The sequence below is a fragment of the Apteryx mantelli genome, chromosome 21, assembly GCF_036417845.1.
Source record: "Apteryx mantelli isolate bAptMan1 chromosome 21, bAptMan1.hap1, whole genome shotgun sequence".
Lineage (NCBI taxonomy): Eukaryota > Metazoa > Chordata > Aves > Apterygiformes > Apterygidae > Apteryx > Apteryx mantelli.
In genome coordinates this window covers 5,646,279-5,671,630 of record NC_089998.1, presented here as the reverse complement: position 1 = coordinate 5,671,630, position 25,352 = coordinate 5,646,279, and the positions used below count along the sequence as shown (strand labels likewise).

The window sequence follows — 25,352 nt, the reverse complement described above, 5'->3', positions numbered from 1 at the left end:
AAGAGGAATTTCCTTCCATCAATCCATAGCTTGCAAATCACTTTTTGCCTACAGATCCCACTATATTCAACAATTTCATATGCTGCAGGAAAGGTGTTTGCTACAACATTAACCTCTGGAATCTTAATCTTGATGAAATAAAAACAATTTTTGAGTGAATTAATGAAGCAGGTATAGCTCTTCTACTGCTTGATAATATGATGTGACACATGCTTTCCCACAATGGAGACATTAATCCACACCTCTCTCCCATGTTCAGCCTCTTGGAAGAATATAAACCACAAAATATTAAACTGTGTTAAATTTGATTGAAATTGGATAAGTGGTTGAAAAATTAGAGGCAAAAAGTGCATCTGCACAAATCCAATAAAGCAGATTAAAGATTTTATTTATTTTAACCTTCATGATTGGGAGACAAATCTTTGTAGAGTGGCAACCTAAAACCCCTTTAAAAACTGTGCACGTGAATAGTACCACTAAGATAAAGGCATAGGAAACCAGCACATCCATTCATTACCGCTGGGTTGGTTCTGAAGGGCACAAACTCTTTGGATCACACAGCATACCCCTCCCCTGTCGCAAACACACTTTTTATCATTAAGAAATAAACACATATAATGGTTTCAGCTTTCTCTAAGAAATTTGTGCTTAAATGCACATGTAAACCCCGCATTTGTATTATTTTATCATTCCATTAATGATATTACACCTGCATGCTCTATACTTTAGCTTAAAATTGAAATAGGTAACAGTAACCAAACTGAGTGTAAATCTCAGACTAAACAGGGCATGGTATATTGGATACATTCTGCTAAGTTTACACTCTGAGAGTAATTGATTTAAAAGATGAAGTTGGGTTTATCTCCTTTATTATGAAGTACAGCTAATTATCTTAATTCTGACTTATGGGAGTGCCTATAAGTGCTAGTTGAAATTGCACATCTTTAAAAGGCAGAAAGGTTACAGGCTGAAATGAAGCAAGTCCTATGAAGTGAGTAAAACACACTGGAGGGGGATGAAGGAGGAGAAAGAGAAGGACGCTGAACCCAAGTAATTAATTCACATGGCTAAAAAGGTTCACAAAGCTAATGGCATCGTGTCATTCGTTTGAGAGCAATACCGTTAAGTGGCCCACTTTTCTGAATACTGGTACAAGAAGCGACTATTGAGTTTCCAAACCTCAGGTTTAACAGGAGGTAATGTTAATTATTTTTAAAATCTCTTCAGGATTGATGTGTCGTGACTTAGGAGGCTGACCTTGCCGTGAGACAAAAGACAGCTGATGTCTTAAAGCCTTTTCCAGGTTAGATGAAGGCAAAAGTACCCTAAGGCACCTAGCTACAAACCTTTTTACATTACTGGCTCTTGAGGTGGGCTCAAAAACCTGCTTGAACACCAGCAACAGTCGTACTGTAGGCACCCACAAGCAGTAGTTCAGCCTAGTCTCAGACCTGAGCTTGGCTAATAGTGTTATATACCTGTGCCTGTAGGGAAGGAAGCATCGTATTTCCATATTAGAAGAGTCTACATTTGAAAATAAAAAATGAATACAGAATTTATTTTAACTATTTTCATGTAATTTAAGACTTTGTTTGACGACAGATGGAGCTGCTATAATTGGAATGTATATATGGTTTTGCTAATCTCTAGTGATCCATCCAAGTACGTGATCCTCTCTGTTTAGATTCAAGATCATAAAAAAAAAATCCACTTCAGATACTGTATTAAGAAGAGCCCAACAGGTTCTGATTGTTCATTAGTTGGCATGAAGATTGAAAAGCTGAAGAAGTAATGAGTGTTTTTACAGACATCACGTTATCCATGTTAAAAAAACAACAAAAAAAAAATCAAAAAAACAAAAAAACACCAAAAATCCCCAAACCACATGCAGACATCCTAAATGACTGCCCACCTTTCCCCCTGAAACAGAGGATTAAGGCAGAGGCAGATTAAAGAATGCATTGTTACAGGTCTATTATTCTTCAACTTTTCACTTTCAATCAAGACACACATTTGTAACTAAAAAACTGCTGAAAGCACAATTTCAGGGCATCCTCTGCATGTGAATTAAACCGGGGCTTTTTTTCCCAGTGCCCCACTCTCCCCACCCACCCCCAGCATAAGTAACAAGAGGCGATTTTCTGAAGGTCGTCTGAACGATTTCAAAGACGATAACAAATCAGAATGTTCCCTGCATCTAATATCAAACAGGTCCGGTGCCAACACTTATTAGAGAAATCGGATTCAACCCCCCCTTCACCCAAACACACACACATCCAGCTTTGAAGTGGAAAGAATGCAGGGATCAGAAATTACCCAAGAGACAGCTCTGGCTGTCTTTGAAGCTTTCCTTTGATACTACTATTTCTTTTCCTCTCTTACGCTAGGAGGCTAAAAGCTGCCTTTTCTTATTGATATGGGGTAATTAATGAAGCCATAGCATTAACATAACCCAAGTTCCTTAACATGATAATTCAACAGAGACACTAATGTTTCTTCAGTTAAGTTTAACAGATGCAAAAATAGGAATGTGGCTAGGTAGTGATGTTAAGTATCCAGTCCAAGTACATTGTGTCATGGTTGCTCTTGGCTTCTGTACACAAAGAGAAGCAGGATATTACCATGCCGAATAAAACCCAATACAGTTTTATTTTTATTGGCAGGCTAGGGCTACTAATGGTTCAGCTCGTGATAAGCGTGACCTGCAAGAGAGAGCTCCACAGTTTCATCTATTCAGGAATCAGGACAACATGAGTAATTAATTACTATCCGTGGTTAAATTCCAGGGTAGAAGGAGTATGTCAAAGTTTTGAAATTAAGGGTGGCACAGTGCCACTACTAAAGCTACAGGACTCATTAAAATGCATCAGTCTGTGGTGGATGCGGTGGGTTCGTACAGTGAGCAAGAGAGGCTGCAGAACAATCAGAATAGAGACCCGACTACATGACAGAGGTTGCCAGATTTCACCTTTTGTTTTGCAAAGTGACACCAAAAATGTGTAAGTTATGCAGCTGGCAACCTGGCAAAGACATAATATCTGTAGGGTTTGTGAATAATTCACAAGAGAGGTACACGAAGCTCTTAGGACATGCACTGGTCTTTTGTCCGTTTGACAAAAAAATAAAAACCCAATAAATAAATAAATGATAAAACCCCCAAATGCAGTGTCCCATTTTACCTACTACTAGCTTAAGATGACCTTTTAATTTTTTTTCCACCTTCACTTTGAAGGTTTTTAAATACATATGATGGACTAACCAGTTTAGCCAGGCTCCAATACAGGAGAAACTGGGTGAACCTCTTTCACATAATTACATCAACATACATCAACGGCAACCCGGATAACGCAGTGCCAGTTTTCTTGTATATCCGCTAGCTGTCCCTGACTATGCCACCATGCACAGTTCCACAACCACCACAAGAGACCACCAAATTTGTTGTACCTCTAGACTTACCTGACAAATGCACCTGGGGACTATCAACATCTACACTGCTCTTTTTGCACTCATCTCTTTCCTTTCTCTTTCCAGTAATAAAAAAAAAATTGATAAAAGTTGTACTTCCAGAGATAAATAGCCACTTTCTGATCCACATGCAAATCGCTGGCCTCTTTTCGGCCTCACAGTCCACTGGTCAATATTGTCTGCGTGTTCATACAGTCTCCCAGTGGTGGCCCTTTCTCCTTCTGTGAAATATTTACAGAACTGATTTTATTCATGTTGCCTCTCCTGCCCAAATCTGGTCTACGTTGAGAAAGCTCCTCAGTGAATTTCACTTTTACTGCTTAATGGACCTTCTGCACTGTGTACTTAGGAGGATTACACAAGTGACCTTTATCCTGCTATTTAAGTGTAAAGAAGCACAACGATGCTATGACTTATTCCAGTGACCCTTCAACATGGCTTACAAGTAAAGACAGGGGCTTCAGAACTGCCATACTGTATGAAACCACCTAGTTAATCTCATCTCCACTGCCTACAAATATTAAATGGTTCCTAGGAATACATTAGCAAAGTCAAAACCCAGCAATTACTGAATAAACTGCTCAATGGAAAAAATTATCATCACCTTCTGTGAACCCAAGGATTCTCCACATTTTTCCTATTTAATATAAAAGATCCTCTCCTTTTCCCTGAGCTCCTCTGTGCCTCTTCAAAGACGCTACTGCTTTTTTCCCCCCTCAGACTGGAAATGGAGGAGCTACAACAGCATTCTGAACCTCACTGGAGTACTTTCCCAGCAGCATCTGCTGCAACAGAGAAGGAATTGGATTGGACTATGTTTGCTATTCACTATAATCGCTCATTCCCAGCAGGCACAATGAGTAAAGCGAATTATTGCAAGAGCACAATCTTATTCTTATTCTCCAATTACCAGAGTAGTTAATTAGTGAAAAAGAGGGAGCCCACTGTTTGTCAATATGTGCTCCAGTTGGCAAAACTAGCAAGCTACACATTTATTCAATCTCCCAAGCCAAATTTACTCATGATTTAAGTGGCTGCAACTCCAATTCTACTTAAGTCCTATTTATATCTAAAATGCAGACCTTCAGGTTTGCTAGAGCCCCGGGATGGCCCAACGATATAGCAAAATGCCATGTAAATGACACCGGTTCATTCGGCCTCTTGGGAGTAGTCACATAGCCTAGCTTTGGACAGAAAGCTGATCGGTAGAAAATACAGACGCCCCTGCAGATTGGTTTAGAGCAAGAAAATAAGCCAGGTGTTAGCACTGACGCTCGGGAGAAGCGAACTGCAGGCAAAGGCTAGTGCCCCATGGCCAAAGCCAGCCTTTGGGAGCACCGCTCTTCCCCTCGCAGCAAATGGTGACAGGGAAAGGGCAGACAGCTCTCAAGGGAGTTAGTCTTGAGCTAAATAGAAGCCCAATACCAGATGCCCAGTTTCACAAAGGAACTCTTTTAGTCAGCTTTTCAGCAAATACAGTATTATTACTTTTCAAGGGAGCTTCAAAGGAAACTGGATGCATCAGAGAAAATCAGCACACCCAAATGAAATGTGACACAGGAATCCATCAAGCACTGTCGATGCTTTTCAGACAGAATATCATTTTAGTTGCAAGCAGAACTTGGGGTGAAGAGGAGCTGCTGCTCTAAGTCTGTAATTACATGCTAATATACAGGGAGTACGATGCAGCTGTTCTGTTGCAAAGCGGTATTTAAACCTGCATACTTGAATAAGGCAGATCAAAATCAGGCAATTGTTATTTTACTACTTCCTAGGTCAATCCCCTGCCCTTCGAGGGAGAATTTGTCACCTGGGAAACAGTTGTACTATATTCTTGAGTTGATCAGCTCCTGGCCTTTTCTAGGGAAGAGAGGTTCAGACTCAGAGCTGCTGAACTCTGGGTCAGTACATAATGTGCTACTGTGTGCTAAAACATAGTTATCACTTTTGAAAGGAAAGAAAGTCTCACCTCATTATAACATGGCCTATGGGTGCCAAGTACTCATCTTGATATAATGAACTTTGTATTTTAATAGGCTTCATAATCAGAGGAGAAAGCTCCAGAGAGAAAACGTGAAAGATGGAGGTATTTAGTACTGTTACTGGCAGAGGAGAGTCCTGGTGGATGTCTCAGTAAGAGAGACCATTCCACCTGAAAAGAGAAACAAACTGAGCTGAAGGCCGTCAGGTCCCATTAACATCTTCTGATGCGCTAAACAGAGCCATATGGAGTGTGTGCAGTCAAAAGAAATTTGAGGGTTCAAGCAGGGTGAACTGTTCATAAAACAAATCACTTATGGAAACAGGTAACACTTGCTTTAATAGCTGCTGTTCAAGATGTGCTATTACTGACAAGCAAATTATTGAGGACTACCCACCAATGATTCTCATAGCTGAGCTTATCGACTTGAGCATAAAACTAGCCCAAGATTTCCCAATGGCTCTCAGAAAAGAGAATCTGAACCCTGGGCTAGTGCTGTGCTGGTACACTAAAAAAAAAATGTTTTCTCAGTAGACACTATTAACGAGGCAACTGAGGTCTAAGGTGATAAATTAGAAATTCAAGCGAGGGCATCAGAGCTTAGAAAGAAGTCAGACATTAGGGTATGAAAAATCCAAGCAAAGCATGATAAATTTAAACCTGAGCACTTTGCAAAGCACCCACAAAAAAGTATTTTGACAGTTTTATGTTACTAGCATACTTGTGATGGGATTCCTGTTCTCTATAATTTAAATACCATGTAAAAATAAAGTTTAACACTATTGGATATATGACAACCTACCTTGCCATCTTCAGTATAGACATTTTCATTGTATCCTTTTACTATCGTCCGGTCAATGAAGAGACTCCGCATCACCACTATCACTTTTAACACTTTTCCTAAGGTAACCTGTCAAGAGCAAGAGGACAAAAGTGAGCTGAAGGAGAGCTAATGTCTGAATTCACAAGGTTATTGAGTTAACGGCTGAAGCTGATAGGAATTTCAGTTTTCAATATTTTAAAGACAAATCAAAATAAAGATCTAAAATGTTATATGCACGTTATGAGGACAAGACAAACTAAAAAGTGCAGAATAAACAAATAGCATCATTCATTTGCAACTAAAAATGTATGAATTCACAAAATTCCCCTGTGTAGACACGACACTGCCAAGCAACTGTCTCAATTTTATTAACAACACAACTCAATAACTCCACTTAGAAAAAAATTCATTTGAAAGAAGAATCAGACTCCTCTAATGCTATCCTTTAAAAGGATGCCATGAGTTTAATGTGAAATATTTTAGCTCCAATAAAAATGTAAAGTTACTTATAAAGAAACTGAGAAGCAGAAGGGAAAAAGTTACAGCTACAAAAGTAAAAATGTTGCATTTTTAAAGGTTTAATACTCTTCTGTAAAAGTGGAAAAGTGTATAGAATAAAACTAGTATCACAGAAAATATGTATGGTCTGTCAGCATATAAAAACAGTAATAAGCCTAAATTATATTATTGACAAAATACAATAATGAAGGCATTTTAATCTAAAATCAATTCACATTTCAAAGATGAATTCATACTTCAATATTGTTAAGATGTGCATCTAGCAAGGATTTTTGTCTTTGTGCTTTGTTATACAAATGTTGTCAGAGTTTTCCCTCGCACACAAAAGCATAAAATTGAGAGCAGAAAGAAACGATTAGTTTGTTTAAATCTGTTCCCCGACCAGCGGAGGCCTGCTTTCTACCATTGGTGTTCCGGCGCTGAAGCGCCAGGACCCTTTTCCCCTGGTAGGAAGAGGGGAAATCCGGCACAAAACCTCCATTTCAAAGCTGATGCAGGGACTATGCTGGAGCGGGGTTAGGAAGGAAACAGAGGGAGGATGGAGTCACAATACAGGACTTTGGAGAACAGTTACTCAAACTATCGTTAATACTGGTTTTCCACCTTGAAGACCTATACAGCAGCACACAGCATTACAAATCCTAAAAGGAACTGATGACAACTTGATACAGGAGATGGAGAAAGCAATGCTAGGGCAGAAGAGTCTAAGCAACAGAGAAGAACAAGGTGACAAGAGGTAGAGAGGAAAGGATGAGAAGGGAAAAAAGAGTCACTGACAGACCTCAGGAAGACAGGCTGTAGGCATGATTTCACAAGAACGAACTGGAGAAAAAGGTCGGGGGGGGGGGGGGGGTTGGTAATTTTTTTTTTTTTTTAAGAAAAAATGTTACAGGCTGAAGTACTTGTGGATAACTGGTATCAAGGCCTGCGCTATGCACACCATGAATACTTTTTCTGATTCCTGCCTTCCTACAATAGATTGGGATTTTCTGAACATGTATGGAGCTGCCTAGTGTTCTCAGATAACAGTATCATGATATCAGGTGCTGTGAATTTGGGTCTAAACATAGCACTTGCTGAGATACTCTGTTATAAGACAGTTGGTCTGGGAGTAGGAGAGATTGCACTGGGAATATGCAATACTGGGAATATGCGTTACAGGTTTGTTATCCAAAACTATTTCATCCAGCAGAAATCTTAAAGAATGAACTTGGATTTTTTTTCATTTGATCTTGGACTTGATGGTGTGTGGTGGTGGGGAAATGGGGGGGAAATCAAGGTAAGAGGATGAAAGGCCACCAGATAACCGCACAAAGGGAAGCATTGAGTAAGGAACCTGGGCTCATGCCTACTTCAGAACAATGTCACTGCTAACAAGCAATTCGAGAAGAGAGGTCCACCAAGACAGGGACAACAGTTCAGCACAGCATGCCTGCAGCACCTAATGCTGCCACCAGTGATGAGCTGCCTGCTCAGAAACGGCAGGCTCTCAGGACACTAACAGACACCAGAGATATCACATATTAGAAACACACATCCAGAAGTTAGTAATTTCCACACACATTAGGAGGGGATGGGGGAACACTTTGCTTTAAATGTGTCCAGTGGACATGCTGTTCTTTGGGATTTAAAGCATGAAGGTTTGAACCCCCAAAAGAAATGGTGTTAAGTCAATGAGATGATGCTTAGTTCCAGGACACTTCTGTGAAGCCTGCAGACCAAATGCCCTGTCACAAGGCTTAATTTTGCCTGCTGGGGTTTTGGGGGCAAACATTAAGTCTCATATGCATCAGTTTACTTCGGAAGGGTTAACGTAAAATTCTTATACAGGATGATGATAGGTTTTGAAATGCAGAATTTTAAAAAGGAGTTCTAAGTAAAATTATAGACATATATGAAATCATCTCCATGCGCAGATAACAATCTAAAACTCATTTTTTACCTTAAGTGCAGAAAAATAAAGAAAGTACAACATAATGATTATATATATATACTGACAGACATTCTGATCATGATTGGTTCATTACTTTTGGGCCACTTCAGCCACTTCACCTGAAGAACAGCTTGGCAAAACCCAGGATACAACAATGCCTTTCAAGGCTGCTATTCAAGATGAGACTGAGGGACCAATACAAACAACAGAGCAGAATAAAAGCAATGAATGGTGCAGAGATTGCAGTGCTTAATGCAGAGATCCTCCTTTTCCATCTCAAAGCAAGATTCAATACAAAACTAAGACAGCAAATGAAAAAATCGTAATAGAAAACACACTTGTGAAGCAGCAGTACCCTGTAGAATGTACTGTAGCAAAGAATAAAGACAGGAGTCGTTTCAGCACCTTCCATTTTACCAAGTTAAAGATACCAAGTCATTACCCAGACACATCTGATCCATGATGCTGATCATCCACTGGAATCGGAAAGACAGTGTCTGGCTCCATAATTAGCTAACCACTTTGAAAAAAAAATTAGTGTTAATGTTTTATTTATTTTTCTACCTTAGTAAGACTGGCAGTATGATAAGCTATCGCCTACTGAGAGAACTGACTCTTAGAACCTCACACTGGGCATCAACAATATACAGGAAAATTAAAAAGAAAAAAGGGAATTGTAAACAAAAAAGTAAAAAAAAATCCTCTTAATGAAGAGTGCAAAGACTGCCCTACAAATATGCAGACCCAGCATTATATATAATATTTTATATAATATATATATGATATCTCAGTTCCCTTCACATGCTTTTGTGGATGCTCACTTCTTTCCTCCTCCCCTTACGCTCTGCATTCATCATATCTCACATTGTCAGTAGGCAGAAAAAAAATTGGATGAAGTTGATCTGAAGGCTGTGTGGGATGCTCCTGAAATTGCTCAGAGTGAATAGTGGGACGTAACATGCTGAAAAATCCAATGTTTGGCACTCCAGCTTACTTGCATATCCCTACTGCTGGCCTCAAGCTCCCCCCGCCAGCCCCCAAGATTTACCCTGCACAAATCCTTGCAAACCGCTTCTGCGTTAGCCCATTGCCTTTTTCCAGGTCATTTGTTTTCACATCCTTCCAATGATTCACTCCTCACTTTCAAAATCTGTCACAGCCACCCTGATCCCAGCTCTCATCCATCACGCAGTACGGAAAGGGCAGCTTCTGCAGATGGGGCCAGGATCCATCACCCACTTGTTTGAATGTCAAACAAGCACCGCTCACTTCCTTCCCCCTGTACCCCACATTCAGAAGGGGCTGTGTAAAAACATCCTTACACGTATACTTAGATTTTAAGCTCCCTGAGGAAGGCACTATCGTTGCAATCTCTACTTAGGCAAGGTCTTGGGCAATGGGGTCCCGCTCTGTGAGCTGGGGTACCCAGGCATCACGATACTACAGAATATGTCACAACTTCGACCCTGTCAGTGCTAGGTTGTGTGAATCAGCTCTTTATTTACAGCAGTCTGGTACCGAAACAGAAAACTTTCCTGTTTCATGCCACTATTGTCTTGACATGGGATTCCTGTAAATTTTTCAGTGGCTCGAAGAAAAATCAGGACTTTCAGATGATTTGTTCTAGGACTGTATCAGAAGGCATATTAGGAACAGTACACATTAATTAAGTCTGACAAACAAATTTTGTAAAAGTAAGCGTAAGTCAGAAATTATAGTTCATCATTCTAACAGCATTGAAAGAATGAGGCTAGTAGTACAAAGAATGAACAGCCTGGAGGATGCTGTTAGATTTGGAAGCCAAAAGTGCATTTCCACAGCTCTTTTCAGGGTAAAGCATGTCTGGTATTGCATACAGTATATGGACACGTTTTATTTTTTCCTCTAATAATCAAGACTCATAACGGTTTTCAGGACTTAATGGTTTTGTGTTCATCTCAGCTGTATTTTACACATTCTGTTTTCCAGCAAACAATTTTCTTGCAATGCCTGCTCGACTTAGCTAATGAGTCAATGTTCGGGAAAGATCTATGTATGGAATATAATTTACACCTTTAGTCATAAATGTGTCCCTATAGATCACCTGAAAGAAGGTAATAAAATACTAAAGGCTCTGATAAAAAAAAAAAAAAGGAAAGAAAAGAAAAGAAAAAAAAGGAAATTCAGTAGTTGTGCTCTGGACTCCAGTACTGCCAGTCTCTCCTTCTGGAGGTCAATGCTGATCTGGATGGTCCCTTTCTAAAGGGCAATAAAATGCCCCTGGATCTCCACAGTTAACAATTGCAAGAAACTTCTTTCATTATACAAAAAAAGATACCTCTTAGTTGTTACAAAAAGGCAATGATTCCCCTCCTAAGCCAACTTTTCCCATTAAATTGCAACTTCTTCTGTCGATACCCTGTTAAGACAGCACTTGGCTTTTTAATATTTCGCCTGTAGGATATATGCCAACTTGTCCTTGATGTAGAAAATTTTAATTCAAATCAATACATGTACAAGGTCACTTTAAAATTCAATTAATATGAATGAAAAAATATGCCCCACAGTTCTGTGAGCTGAAAATGGAACAGTTGCAAGCAAAATACTTATGTAGCTGCTGTTTTGGTCTGTGTAATAACAATGCACTTCTAACTTGCTTTTCTCATGTATACTAAATTCAGACAGTTAAGTTATTCATAATGCCCCTGCTTCCTAAAATGGCAAACTCCAGAAGAACGTAGGACAGGCAGCTGATTGAAATCTGCAATATTATGCAACTTTTCTGACAAAAATATATAAAATAAAAATCTTCTTGAAATATCCCAGTTTTAAAAATATTTTGTCTACCACCAAGATAACTCTCAAGGAGCATATGACAACCACTGTATGCCAAGAATGGGGGAAGGGGAAACTTAGAATAACCAGTGAAAATGGTTCAGATAACTTCTTATGAGACTGCTATAAAAAGGTCTCACTTAGTGATCGGAAAAGAAATAAGTACTTCTCCAAATCAGTTAATAGCAGGGTCAAAATTAATTTACAAAATGAAAAGGATCAACATTTATTTACATAGTCAGACTTCTGCCTGGAGGAAACAGCTTGAAAGCCCCCTCTTTAACTTTCCCTCTTCACTGAAACTGATGCCAAATGAAAAGCCCTTTTACAGACAATTAGAAAAAAAAGGCATTAATAAACATTCTTTCTTCAGATTTACTTAAAGTTGGGTATTAGGAGAGGGTGTGCTGCCAACGCCAAGCTCCACCACTTCGCAGAAAAATTCCCAAAGCGCCAGATTTCCTCTCAGCATCCCAGGGAATTTGCTGCTGATTTGAACTGCAGATGCTCTGCAATGCAGAGCTAAAAGAAAGAAAACATTATTTTCAGTTAACACAGGTACCTCCCTGATAGTATCACTAGGAGGACAAGTTTGTATGTGTGTTTTTTATTCACCTTAGGAAACAATAAGGTAACATCAAATCAGAGATGTAACCAAGCTGTGCACATTTCCAGCAAAAGGCCAGGCACCTGGCTCCTCTCTATATAGCCAGCTCTAATCTTTTCCTCCCACTTGTATACTATCTTACTAATAAGTAGAATGGCTGGAAATCATATTTATATGTACTGAAAATAAGATTTTGTAAAACAACAAATGAAGCCCCCCCACTCCCGCCCATACCTGACTTTCAACTAGTTATTTTTCTTCTTCTGTCTCATCTGCTGCTGCTGTGAATGCTGCACTTTCCCTCACATGCTCATTATTCTTTAATGATGCCTATTTGTAAATAGCAAGATAAAATGCAATTAAGCCATTAGAATCTAAATAAACAAACATACTAATTAGGCTCTTTACAAGGATTTTTTTTTAAACATAGGGGCTGGAATTTACCTTTCATTAATCTAACCTAATTGCAATAGTGCATGTTAAAAAGTCAACATAAATTAAGGACTTTAAATGATTTTGCCATAATAAGGATGAGATGGTGATCTTCTTCCTTGGTAACACGACATATTCTCTTAATAACATGAACAAACTGGCACACAATATTGTTAAAACGTTAAGAGACAGTGGGCCAGTCACGTTTATGGGATAAATGTCCGAGTCCAGCATTGCTACTGATAACCAAATGGATTCTGAATTTTTTTTTCCATTCTGAATTATAGCACAACAGTAATTTTACAGGGGTGAAAAGAATGTCTTGTTTTCTCAGAAAGTAAGTCTACTGGCATATCAAGATAGGCCTGTGAACCTTTGGGACTGGATAGCAACCCTGGGCATTAATCCCTATGGAGGAGGCAAAGCTAAGTAAATTTCTCTGATATTTCTCCAGTCTTCTCTACTCTTGCTCACTTTCCCATCAAGAGATCCTTCCTCATCATCTTCATTCTTATCTTAGAAAAGCAGACAGCAACTTACATTTTACTTGCCCACCCCTGCTCATTTACTTTGTTGATTCAAGAAATTCTTCCCTGCCTCCACATATCTGACCTTAAGTGTTGGCTTAATGCTTTTTAAATGCTGGTTCTCAATTTTAAGAAACAAACCTTGACCCCACAGCAGTCACGACAGTCTCAGCCTGAATTCAGAAGTGGTTCCTCACACCCCAACTTGCTCAGGAGATCCTTATGCACCCCAGTAGCTCAGTTATAAATCAAATCCTGGCTAGTATCTCCAACAGATTAAATCCCCAAATGAATATTCCTCATATACGCCTAAAATTAAGCGCCTAAACCACCAAAGGTGATCATCAAATCTATATGCCTACCATAAAGCTGCCTACATTCATCCAGTGCCTACTTTGGCAACTGTCAGTTCCCACAAGACACCATTTAAGGTTCCCAAGCTGATGGGTGTCTAGATTCTGCCCAAGTTATTCTGCAATTCAGATTGGAAAGTCAGTGATACCTCCAATCTATTTCCACCTTGGTTTAGCAGCAGGCTCAGAGCTCAGCACCAGCACTGAATTCAGCACTGCAGAAGCAGGCCCCACCATCACCATTTTCATCCAGTTTTTAAGAGGACAAGTCCTGTTGCAGGACCTTCCTCATCATGGAAGAGAACTCCAGGGTTTGAACCATGAGTGCACAGGGACTTTTGCTATGCAGCTCCCAGAGAGGTCACACAGCTAAATCCAATGTAAGGACAGAGATCTTCCGCTAGCCTTAGGCAAACAGGACCTCCTAATTACCCTCTGGAGTCACCAAGCTCCCCAGTGACCACTAGACTCAGCTTCATTTTGCTTGGACCAGGCGTCTAATGTTTAGATGTTGTAATATCCAAGCGGAAATGCCTAATTCTCACCTCAGGGAATTAACTAGTAACGTATTAAAGGTTTCTTGTCCTTGCTGACTGCCATGCACAAGCCGTAAGGGTCAACTTAATTAGAAAAAGGTATTGGCAGGAGTTGCTTATAACGAACTCCTGTCTTCAGGTAGGGACACAGAAGGGGCGGGAATGGGAGACCTGTGCCGCTGCCGGCGCGCGCACCCCGTGACCAGGAGCACATGCCATACGTGCCTCTGCTGACCGCCTTTGGGAAATGGGGAGCACCCCAAGGCCTGAGGAAATACCAGCTCCCTAATCAACTATCACATTGGTAAGGGGGAACACTTACTCTGATCAGCATTTTGGAAAGCAGAGATTGTTTAAAAATAAATAAATAAATAAATAGAGGCATTAAATTGTTTCCAATCAAGTATGACATGTATACTAATTTCTAATCACTTGGCCAGTATTTCATTATTAACTGCTCCCCAAATCAGGTTGTCTTGAACAAGAATCAGTTTGATGGCCCTTTTTTAACAGGCAAATAAAAATTTTCAGAATTCAGTCTTCCAGTAGAAAATACAATTTTAAGTAAACCACTGATAGATAAACAAAAATTAGACTCAAGAAATTATTCAATTTTAATGAACAGATGTTTAGCCTATTTGCAATTAATACAACCCACTTCCATACAGTCAGACTGCTCAAAATGTCTGGAACAAGATTTAGAAGTTGAAATGCAAATGTGTCTGATTTTACTGAGCATGAATAGAAGTTGTATAAATATGTTTCATATTTTTATATGAAAGATCTGCTAAAAATCTAGGCATCAGTATAAATGTATAGAATAAATTTATCTAAAAGTTTTCAAGATAACAACATGAAAAGAATAAATCATGATTTCTGAAGTGAGCTTTGTTTTCTCAGAAACGATTCAATTTCTCAAACTGAAATTCAGTTATACATATCATTATGCTTAGAAAGAGCTTAAAATACAGAAAACATTCATTACTTGTAAAAACATTTACACAATGTTCTTAACTTCTATAGTAGTCCTTTTATACTGCTTTGCAAACACTGGGCAGACAAGAGATCTTTAAAACCCAACTAGTTACTGGATGAAGACAAGAGAATACGTTTCTATGCCTGGCTAGGACTGGCTGGCTACACGACCCTGAATAAGTCATATTCGTCAACTGAAACACGGGGCTAATGTTTCAGGGGCTGTTTTGTACAATGTTTTTGATATCTAAATGAATTATATACAAGAATTAAAAGTTTCACATTGAAAAAAACATTCCAAATTTTGATAATGGAAACAAGATACGTGAAACAATTATATATGATAATCACAGCATCAAGACATTTTATTAGAAACAATAATGTGCATTTAGGAATATAACTAACCATCAAAACAAGCAAAAGTCCAGGTATTTTTCATTAAATAAACTCAGTTCATGTTTTCTTAACATATGAGATGAGGTTTATCTATTTACAATTCCTGGCATTTGACCAATAAAATCTAACAAATACCTTAAGGAGTCCTCAGTTCCCTCTGCTGCTGCTGGAAATTAATTTTGCATAGCACTGTTATTAAAGCTGATAGAATTCTATGTTTAGTCTTTTTCATGCATTGTGCGATTAAAAGATTAATTGAAAAATCACTAGTGAAGATTGGGATTAAAGTGCACCTTGAAATGCCATGATAAACTGCTTTTAAAATCAGTTGAGGATTTCACACAGCTCTGAAAGGTTTCAATTATTTATGTGTTTGGTCCGTGTAGCATAAATCCAGACTAATGAGGTACAATTGCTGTGTATAAATCTAAAACATAAAAAAACCTTCTTATTGTCTGGAGGAAGCAGTAACCTCAAAAGACTAGAGATAGCAACCTTTCAGATGCAGCATTTATGCTCTCAGGAATAGGGGAGGTTGTTTTTTTTTGTTTGGGGATTTTGGGTTTTCTTAAAGTTCTCAGCTTCTGTGAAAGATGTATCCTGTTAAGGGAGAGCGAAGCTAAATACAAAGTTTATTAGCCAGAAAAGTTAGACTAGGAGACTCACGCTATTGATAACTATTCCTCTTGAAACCCTGGATGAACTGCAGACTGTAAAAGTACCACCATTACAGCAAAGGACATAAATCCATTTCTATGTGCGCATAAGGTTTTATATCAGTTCGGGGCTGAAACTTTCCATATTAGGTCTTTTTTCCTAAACATGATTTGTTTGGCAAAGTCTCTCCAGCTAATTTGAAGTTTCAAAGACTCTCACAGTCGCTCCTTTCTCCTTCTTCCCCATCTCCTCCCAACAATTTTCACCTTCTGAGTATCTGTACCCTGCTTACCAGTGCCTTTGCTGATCAATATGTGTTTTTCTGGCAAACTGAATTATTGTGTTTAAAGATGCCTGGATGTCTTAACATAACAACCAGACCTCTGCCTCAACAGTCTTCATATGCAATGGCAGCTAGGATATAAAGTTAAGGGGTAGCATGTGGACAGTCAGAGGACTAAAACAGCTGAGATTATACCTAACTAACTCTAACAGGCAAACGGTATGGTTGTGAAATGTTGTTAAATACAATAACAGACATTATCTGAATCCTTTGGTATTACAGCAAATGATGCCGCTGCAAGGAAGCGGCTCCCAATCTAACTCGGGATAAGTTCAGAGTGAGAAATCACAAGTCCCAAAGCGGCTCCCTTCTTCTGGGGGAGGTGCTCTTCACACTGCCCAGCCCGCAGCACCTTCCACTGAAGGATTTGTGGCTGAAAACAGCAAAAGCTTTTGTAGCAGCCAGGGCCAGATGGAAAGTGCCATATTGGCAACATCAACTGAGACAGATGGGGAAGAGGGAAAACCTGCCTAAAAGAAAAAAAATGATAAACCCATCACAATCATATACAAAAATACTTCAAAAACAATCTTTCTGATCTCTGATCCAAGGAAAACATGCATACCACTGGTTCAATACAGGGCTACTGTCTTGTAGCAGCACTAATGTCCTTGATTTAGAGAGCTGCTGTAACATGGAATTCACTAAGTTATTACTGACTATGAAAGTGGCTTCTTCCACAGTTATCACCCTTCCAACCTACTTTGTTCCTAACCAGCCATAGCCAAGACAATTTACTGAATCTCCTAATTGTGTTTAAACCTTGAAATGTGTCAAATACTTTCAGACCCCCAAAAGCCATCAGGAGTGAAAGGCAGTTAACATACGCCAAGAGAGGCTCTAACTGAGCAGAAATGGTTTCAAAGCACAAAAGTGAAGACAGGCATGATTCGTTCTGCAGAGAAACAGTTAAATACAAAGACAACATAAGAGCAAATGCAAAAGCTTCTACGACTTAGAGCTTCTTAAGACAGCACTGATAAATTCAATTCTTTTACAGAATACATTGTTCCACTTGGTGAATTCAACAATTGCAGATTAAATGTTTTAATGCCAGTTAAAGCCAGCTGTTTATTTTAACCTCTGACTCAGTTAATCTCTTGCAAATTTGGGGCTGTTCAAAAGAAAGTTAATAATGGGATGTTAGACAGTTGATGAATTGCAACTAAATATAATCACAGCCAGACTTACTATAGAGAAATGAACACAAACATCCAAAAATATAGGAGAAATCTATCCATAATGGGGTTTTGAAGTCAACAAACTATAAAAATACTATTACATCTAAACAGCGATCCTAACATTGACTTACATTGACTCAACAATTCTGTTTGGATGAAACATCCAATTTTTAGTTTTGTTTTACTATTTGCTTGGAAACAAGAAATACACTCACATGAGTGTTATACCCAAGCCTTTTGTAACAGTTTATGTGAACAAGGAAATTAATAAAAGGAAATGCCATGAAATACCTGAGGTGGAAAAAGACTGATTTAGTCCAGTTCTTCTGCTGGGTGTAGGATATTTTGTGGTTTTACTTAAAATTTGTCAAAAGATGGGCCTTCTGTCCTTCACCTCACCAGAGAAAAATCAGCTTAAGATCACATCCAAGTGCTGTGCTATTACAGTTCAACATTCTCCACTTCAACAGGTTGCTGTTTGTGAGTAAAAACTTTTAACACTTTTCTCCTGCTATAAGCACAACAGCTGTCTGGGAAAATTAATATGAACAATAGGCTCTTCTGGAATAAAATCTTGCTTGGTCAGGCAGAAATAAGTCTAATGTATTGGACTTGTTTATCTATAATCCAGTTTTTACCGCTCATTTACTTCAAAGGCAAATTCTTGACTTCATCATAAAACAGAAGTTCGCTGACCCAAGAGCAATTTGAAGAAATTTAAATCATATTGGTTTGCTTTTTCTTTTCTTCCTCCCATCGCTTTTTTTTCTCCTTAATTATCACGATTAAGACTCACTCACTGCCAAGACTGCTAAAAACACAGTGAATATTTGAGTTTGGGTGCACTCATATTTCTACTACCACATTTAACAATTAGTATATTTTTCCTTTCAAGGTGAAATTTTCTTTTATCTTCCGTTTGCCTTTTCAAAATGAAAAACCTCAAAGTGAAAACAACAAAGCCCCTAAAACCACATTTAAGAAAGAAGTTAGGCCTTAATCCATTCCAAGTGAATCAGCAAACCCAACTTTGACTTCAGTGTTGCAGGATTAAGTATTTAATTGAGCAAAAATTTTTAGTGACACATTTGGCTGCTGCTTATCAAAAGTATAAAAACTCAATTACAGCTATTTATACATCCTCAGAAAGTCATTTTATGCTCATCTTCTTCAATATAATTAAAATTTTTTACTGCAATTTTGTCATTAGATATACAAACTTGTCCTGGAGTTTGCAGCCTATAAAACAGTCCTGAAACTCAATTCTGCCATGCAGCCTTCTAGTATTGCACCAGCACTGCCCGCTTAAGGGCTTTCAAATATATTTTCCTATCTTCTTACTAAGAGGAACAAAGATCCTGCATTGCTGTGAAGAATGAAAAACTGTATGTTTCTGAAAAAAACGCATCCTTAGCAATGTGCATTTTAGGAATAGTAACTTGGTCCATTCAGAAATCCCTCTCAAGGGATCAAAAGTTCCAACTTACCAGGAGCATTGCAGAGGTTCCGTTCGGCCTGGATAACTGGATAGACATTTCGGGGAACATCCTATCAATGCGATTGATCACATCATCAACATACCTACCAAACAGAACAGGACAAACCCAGAATTACATCCACACTCGCACACTCCTTGTCACAGACTCACAGATTATTACTCAAGAAGGGTTTGTTACCATCACTTAACCTGCCCTCCTTTTCATCAATGTCCACAGGACTTTACTGAATTCATTGCTCTTTGACACATGTATATTTTTCAAAAATGCATCCCATCTTAAGTTATTGATAATAGAAAACATACCAGACCCCTTTGTAAGTTGTTCGGATAATTAATTATTCTGCCCTTAAAACATGCACTCACTTAATTTTTAGCTCAATTTTCTCAGCCTCAGATTCCTGCCATCGTATCTTTATGCTTTTATCACACAGGGTAAAGTATCAATTATCAAAATTATTCTTCCAGCATAGGAATTCATAGGCTGTCACCTCCTTATCTTCTCTTTGATAATATGAAGAGATTGAGTTTTTTCTCAACACAACTGTTTGTTTGCTTTTTTAATCTTCAGATCATTCTTGGGCTTTTTTTTCCTGAATCCTTTCCAATTTACTTCATGCACTGGTGACTCCAAAATTGGCTAGAGCATTCTCGGAGTTTCTCTGGGGTGACCAAATGCAGCAGTAAGATAACATCCTTTCTGCTGGGTATAATTCCTCTGTATATGCAGGCCAGGACTAGCATGCATGCATTTGTCTTGGTTACTTGGCACTGCATTAAGAACTGACGTCCATCAACAGTGAATATTTCCTTTCGGAGACACTGTTTCCCAGGACACATTGCTCACTGCACCTATGAGCACGGCTCACATTCTGCAGCCATACTTCTGGACGTACAAAAGTGCCTAGTGTTTGCTACTGCTGAGTTTACTGATAGTCTATACCATTGTGTATACTAATCTGTCCTCCATATTATTTTCAGTTCCCCCTACCTTTACCTCATCTACAAAATTTATCAATGATGTTTCTATGCTTCCTTTTGGCTACTAATATAAGTATTAATTCTCAATAACATAAGGCCAGCTGCTATTCTCCACGAGCCCTCACCAGACACCTACTCTTCAGTGATTGTCCTGCATTTCCAAACAGATAAGGAAAGCTATCAAGTTCCTGGTTTTAACTCTGTTGTTATTCTTCTTTAAAAACAACAACAACAACAACAACAAAAAACAGTGACAGTAGTGTTTTGTCAGTCAATATCAAACTACAAAGGGTTGCCCCACAACATTAAAAGTATTTGCATCTTCTGTCCTTGTCTTTCTTTTTGTTAGTGGTGGGACAATGAGAAACAAGTAGAAAGAAGATGCAGTAGACTGGCAAAACAGGATAACTGAGATAAAGCTAGGAAACAGTGTTTTATTCCCTGGAATCCAGACTGGAAGTCAGAATTCACTCCACTGAGTTTGGGAACTTAGCTCCTCGGGGCTGGAACCTGCTCATTGTGTTTGCTTGTAAAGGACTATACATACCTAGTGCACTTAACAACAGCTTTAAATATGCAACTGTAAATAATAAAAGAGCAGCCAAGTTCTAGTTCCAGACTACATCTTTTGCACGTTACTGAATATGCACGCATGAACAAATATAGTAAGAACTAGTCATGAATACTGTTACAGCTTATGAATAAAAGACCAAAAATTTGGCTTTGCAACTGTTGTCACATCACCTTATATTAAGAGTTAAGAAAATCATTACACAATTTACAGCCTATAATGGGAGAAGGTTCCTTCCTATCCCTAAAATAATCCCACAGTCTCACTCACCTTGTTCTCAGCTGCAAAGTTCCCACAGACGGACATACTCCAAACACCAGAGACTAGGCCAAGCCAGCTGCTGCTGAACTTGCCACATCTCCCAGGCACCACAGCAGGCCCCCAGAGTCACCAAACCCATGGATTATACACATGCACATCTCAAAGCGTAACACAATTCACTCAATTCATCCGAATCACTAAACACTTTCAGGGGAAGATGGGACTGAAACCACTTCATTACAGAATGAACAAGAGAATCAAGAAAGACAGAAATTAAAAATAAGCAAGGGAAGAACATTTTTCATAAACCAACCTGCCCAACTCTGGCTTCTCAATGCTCCTTAAAATAAATCAGTCCTGATATTAGTTGTTAAAAATAAAAAATAAAAAAAAAATCAGGTATTAGGCTCCAATTGCTATTTTGCAAGGCATTAAAAAACACCACCACAAAGTCAAGAAAGGTATACTTATGCAACTGGAGCAGTCAGTCCACTTTCAAAGTAACAAGAGAATGGAATTAGTTATGACCATTTACCATGAAAATCTTAATCCGCACTTCTAGTTGCAAGAAAAAAAAAGTTCTCATTCATTTGAATGACTCATTAACAGCTTGCTTGCTGATCAACAAAGTCAAAACAACCATAAGCCAAGAACTCCTTAGCATGGTAAAACAGGATACACGTAAGACAGTGCTTCAGGATGAGGACTCTGCACATCAACAGTATGCACTTAAGTCATTTTAAACATTACTTTATCCCATACACATTTTTTTTATACCGCATGAGAGAGTTAATATTGTTTCTTAAATGCAGTTACTCCAGGCTCGGCAAACAAATTCAGCTGTCACTTGTGTGTGAACAGAGATCATTGCCTGAGGAGAAGGCAAGAAGTAATTCTGTATTTCTTGATTAGCATACAGTTAGGAATGCATATTATAGCTTTGGACATCATGATGCAAATGATTGCATATCTTAAACACTTGAATTTTCCAAGTTTTGGGTGATAACAAATTAAAACCAAACAAAATACAAAGTTGCAGTCATAAAACAAGGGCTGCCTGCACACTGACATAGTCTATGCTGCATTAAGAAAGGAAAATTAAAGTGATTTTAAATTATACAAATATCAGTTGGAGTTAGACATTTAATCTGCTTAGGCAATTCTGAAAAATCCCAGTGGACATCTATATTTATCCTTTGAAAATGTGATGCAGGCTAGTTGGAAGTAATCAGTTTAAGGAATAGTTGAAGATCTGATTATTTTTAAATGCAAAACTTGTCTTGATTGTGTGCCTTGAAACTTGACTCAAACCCAATGGTCGTTTTATAAAGACAAAAGCCCTGATTTTTCTTTCAGAAAAGACTGGTATAAGACAGAACAGGGGATTCGAAGCTTGTGAAAAGCCTGCCTTTTAATAAGTCAAGCATACAGTTAGCCAAGTGGTTAAAAAGTTAATTGATACAGAACACAAATCTTCCAAAGACTCGGTTGTTTGTGCTAACCAGCTTTTTAAAGATTTTAAAGATGAATTACTATGACACCTTGGGTTTAGAAACCTGTTAATTTTGCAGTGCTCTTTATAGGTCAGTAGTCACACAAGAAGCATTTTGGGATGTTTTTCTTCGGCAAGGCACAGCAATTCACAGGACCGGCCACACAGGGAACCTTTTTCTTCCATTCTCAGGCAAGAGGATGACAGAGGAACTCCAAGACCAATATAATAAAACAACATTGATGCACATCTCATTGTTTTGCCCCTTTGCCTTTTTCCAAAGCAGACGTCAGGGTTTCCTGAGGACTCATCGGAGCAGAAGGATTCTGCAAAGATGCACGCATAATTACTAAATTAGCCTGACTACATGACGGCCTCAAATATGAGATGACAAACAACCTAATCTGAGGCAAAATTCTTCTATAGAGATGCCCTTCAGAGAGGACATCTGGTAAAACATCTTGACAAGAGACAGATATGGTAAGTCAGACATAGCAAAGTAACGTAAGAAGTTTAACTTGTGATGGTTTTAGAGAAATCTGAAGAATACGTGACAGAGACAAGATAAAGTGCACTCCTGGGGCTGTCTGGAAAGAGGGTCAGTGAAAAAGCTGCTGCCTAGAAATTATTTTGCAAAATTGAAATACATTAATTTAGTGCCAAAATAAGCAGAGTCACAATTTACACACCTCCATCAAATCAGTTATAACTTCAAAATATTATGGTTCCTATTTACGTTACAGAACTTCTTATACAGTCTCAGAGCGTAGCACTTACGGATGGAGAAAGGTCTACTTTTACTTTCGCTACTAGCGCAGAAGACTTTTAGTGTACTTACCCCATCTCAGTTTTCTCCTACTTACAAATGACACTGCTTGGAATGAGCATTTATAAATATAAAGAAAAATAATGCAGAGCAGGGAAAAGCAAATGGAAATAGAGTGTGTGAAACATCAGGCATCTCTTCATCTTAAGGGAAAAAAAAAAAAAAAAAAAAAAAAGACATGGAAGTCTCAGCATGAAAAACAACCTGGCATTATTCAGTAGTAACTTCCCCTCTTGCCCTCAAACAGGAATTGCTCCACCTATGAAGGGCTAAAAAAATTGTCTGAACATATGCCCTCCCTTCCCATAGCTCCTCCGTCGTGCAAAGGGCACTCGGAAAGGTCTGAAACAGCGGCGGATTCTGCAATTCAGATCATACCCAGCAGCCCCTGCATTCAATTATAGCACAGTATTTAAACTCTTCGTAGACAGAATTTCATCTTACTTATTCTTCAAGGCCTCAGAAGACAATTCACTAACACCTTATAATCGTAACATCTTCAGTTAGTCCCGTCCCATTCAAAAGAGCTTCAAGCAACTTCATCAATAACTGCGTCCTAATCCAGTCCCGGATGCATCCTGGTCAGCAAGGAACAACAGCCCAGACCAGCAGGGCTTCCGATCGTCAAAGCATATCAAATACTAAAGCAATTTCACTAGTCAAAGGGAGGATTTTTAAAGAAGCTTTAATAGCAGGTTTTTAACAATTTCCCTCTCCCATTTTTTCCTCATTCTTCTCTCCTTAGGACACAGATTCATGATTTTTTAAAGGAGGTCTTAAAATTATATCTTTGACAGAAAAATCTTTATTTTAAAATGATAAATAGTATTGTTCAGGGGTGTGCATCTGAATGTGCAATAGAACCCAGCCAGTAAGATTAGACCCAGTACCAAATGCTCTACAAGGCTGTCACACTGTGAATCGTTATTTTTAATGCAGTGGAATACTTTTTTCTACAAGCATACTATATTAATACTGAAAGAGTGAAAGACAAAATCTACTTCATAAACATTAGCAAAGACAACAATTAATTCTAAATGTCACACTCTAACTTAAATCTTTTTTCCTGTTATGAACATGCAGATAAATCAACTCTAGAATAAAGTAGCAGAGATTCTTTGAAAATCTCTCAGCAATTTTGCCAATACACATATACATATACATACATCCCTTAGCCTGTATTAGAAGAACAACGCCTGGAAGAGATAGAAGACACTTCTGAAGCCAGTTAGGAACTACTGTTTCTAATGGACTAATTAGTTCTGCAAAATGCTAAACTAAAAAACGCATACTAAAAGATCAGGTTGACAAGGCAGAAATAATTCAGGAACTGTCTTTGTAGATAAATGCTCTTGTAACACTCTCTGATTCACACCAAGCTCTCCCCCAAAAGACAGTAATATGGAAAAGTAATTCATTATAAATGCCTTTCAATTCTATACTGGACAGATGGCATAGTTCTCTAACATGACCTCTCTTTTTTTTCCCCACTGGATTAGATCCAGTGATCCAATGTTAGTGTGATGTTTAGCAGTTTAGACAAGATTTAAATAGCATTTATCCCACACAGTGTTTACCTTGCATGCTGTTCATTTTTTCCACTCAATACAACAATTTAAAAATTAGAAATGTAGGTAATAATAATAATTTGGGGAGGAGGGCTTTGGGAAGAAAAAAGATTTTGCTACATGACCTTAGAGAGCAAGAGAGAGGAATACGCATTTGTAATACAACGGAGCTTAACCTTCCCTTACACACCATGCTCATACTCAGGGTGGAATACACCACACTGGAATGAAGACAAACTCTTAAAATGTTAAATCTGGGATTCACTATATTCTGGAGAGCAGTAGAAGAAACTCTCCACACATACTCTCTTGTTTACTATAACAGTGTTTTACTTGCTTGTTTTTAAATTCTGTCTCCCAGATTCTGTTTTAGTTACTATTTTCATTATAGCTAATTACTTTTCGCGCATCTGATTTTTCAGAAGTATGGGCTGGTCCTGTAAACTCTTGCTAACGTCTGCAGCATTCACTAACGCAGGCACTGGTGCAAAAAGCCTGACTGCAATCCACCAGGACTTAAGGAACAACTAGTTTTTACAAAACTAGGCTAAATACGCAACTTAAAGCTATTAGCAGTGGCAGAATTTTAGATATAGATTTTACAAAGAGAATAAAC

At 38.4% G+C, this 25,352-nt stretch overlaps 1 protein-coding gene across 1 annotated transcript in view; it reads right to left on the bottom strand.

Annotated features, from left to right (window-relative positions):
• Positions 1-25,352, bottom strand: part of MED27 (mediator complex subunit 27) — a 100,104-nt gene that overhangs the window by 12,765 nt on the left and 61,987 nt on the right. The window contains exons 4-5 of the mRNA XM_067308919.1: positions 19,030-19,123; positions 6,249-6,356 (exon numbers count right to left, since the gene is read on the bottom strand). Of these exons, the coding sequence (XP_067165020.1) occupies positions 6,249-6,356; positions 19,030-19,123 (202 nt within the window). The remainder of the gene's footprint in view (positions 1-6,248; positions 6,357-19,029; positions 19,124-25,352) is intronic.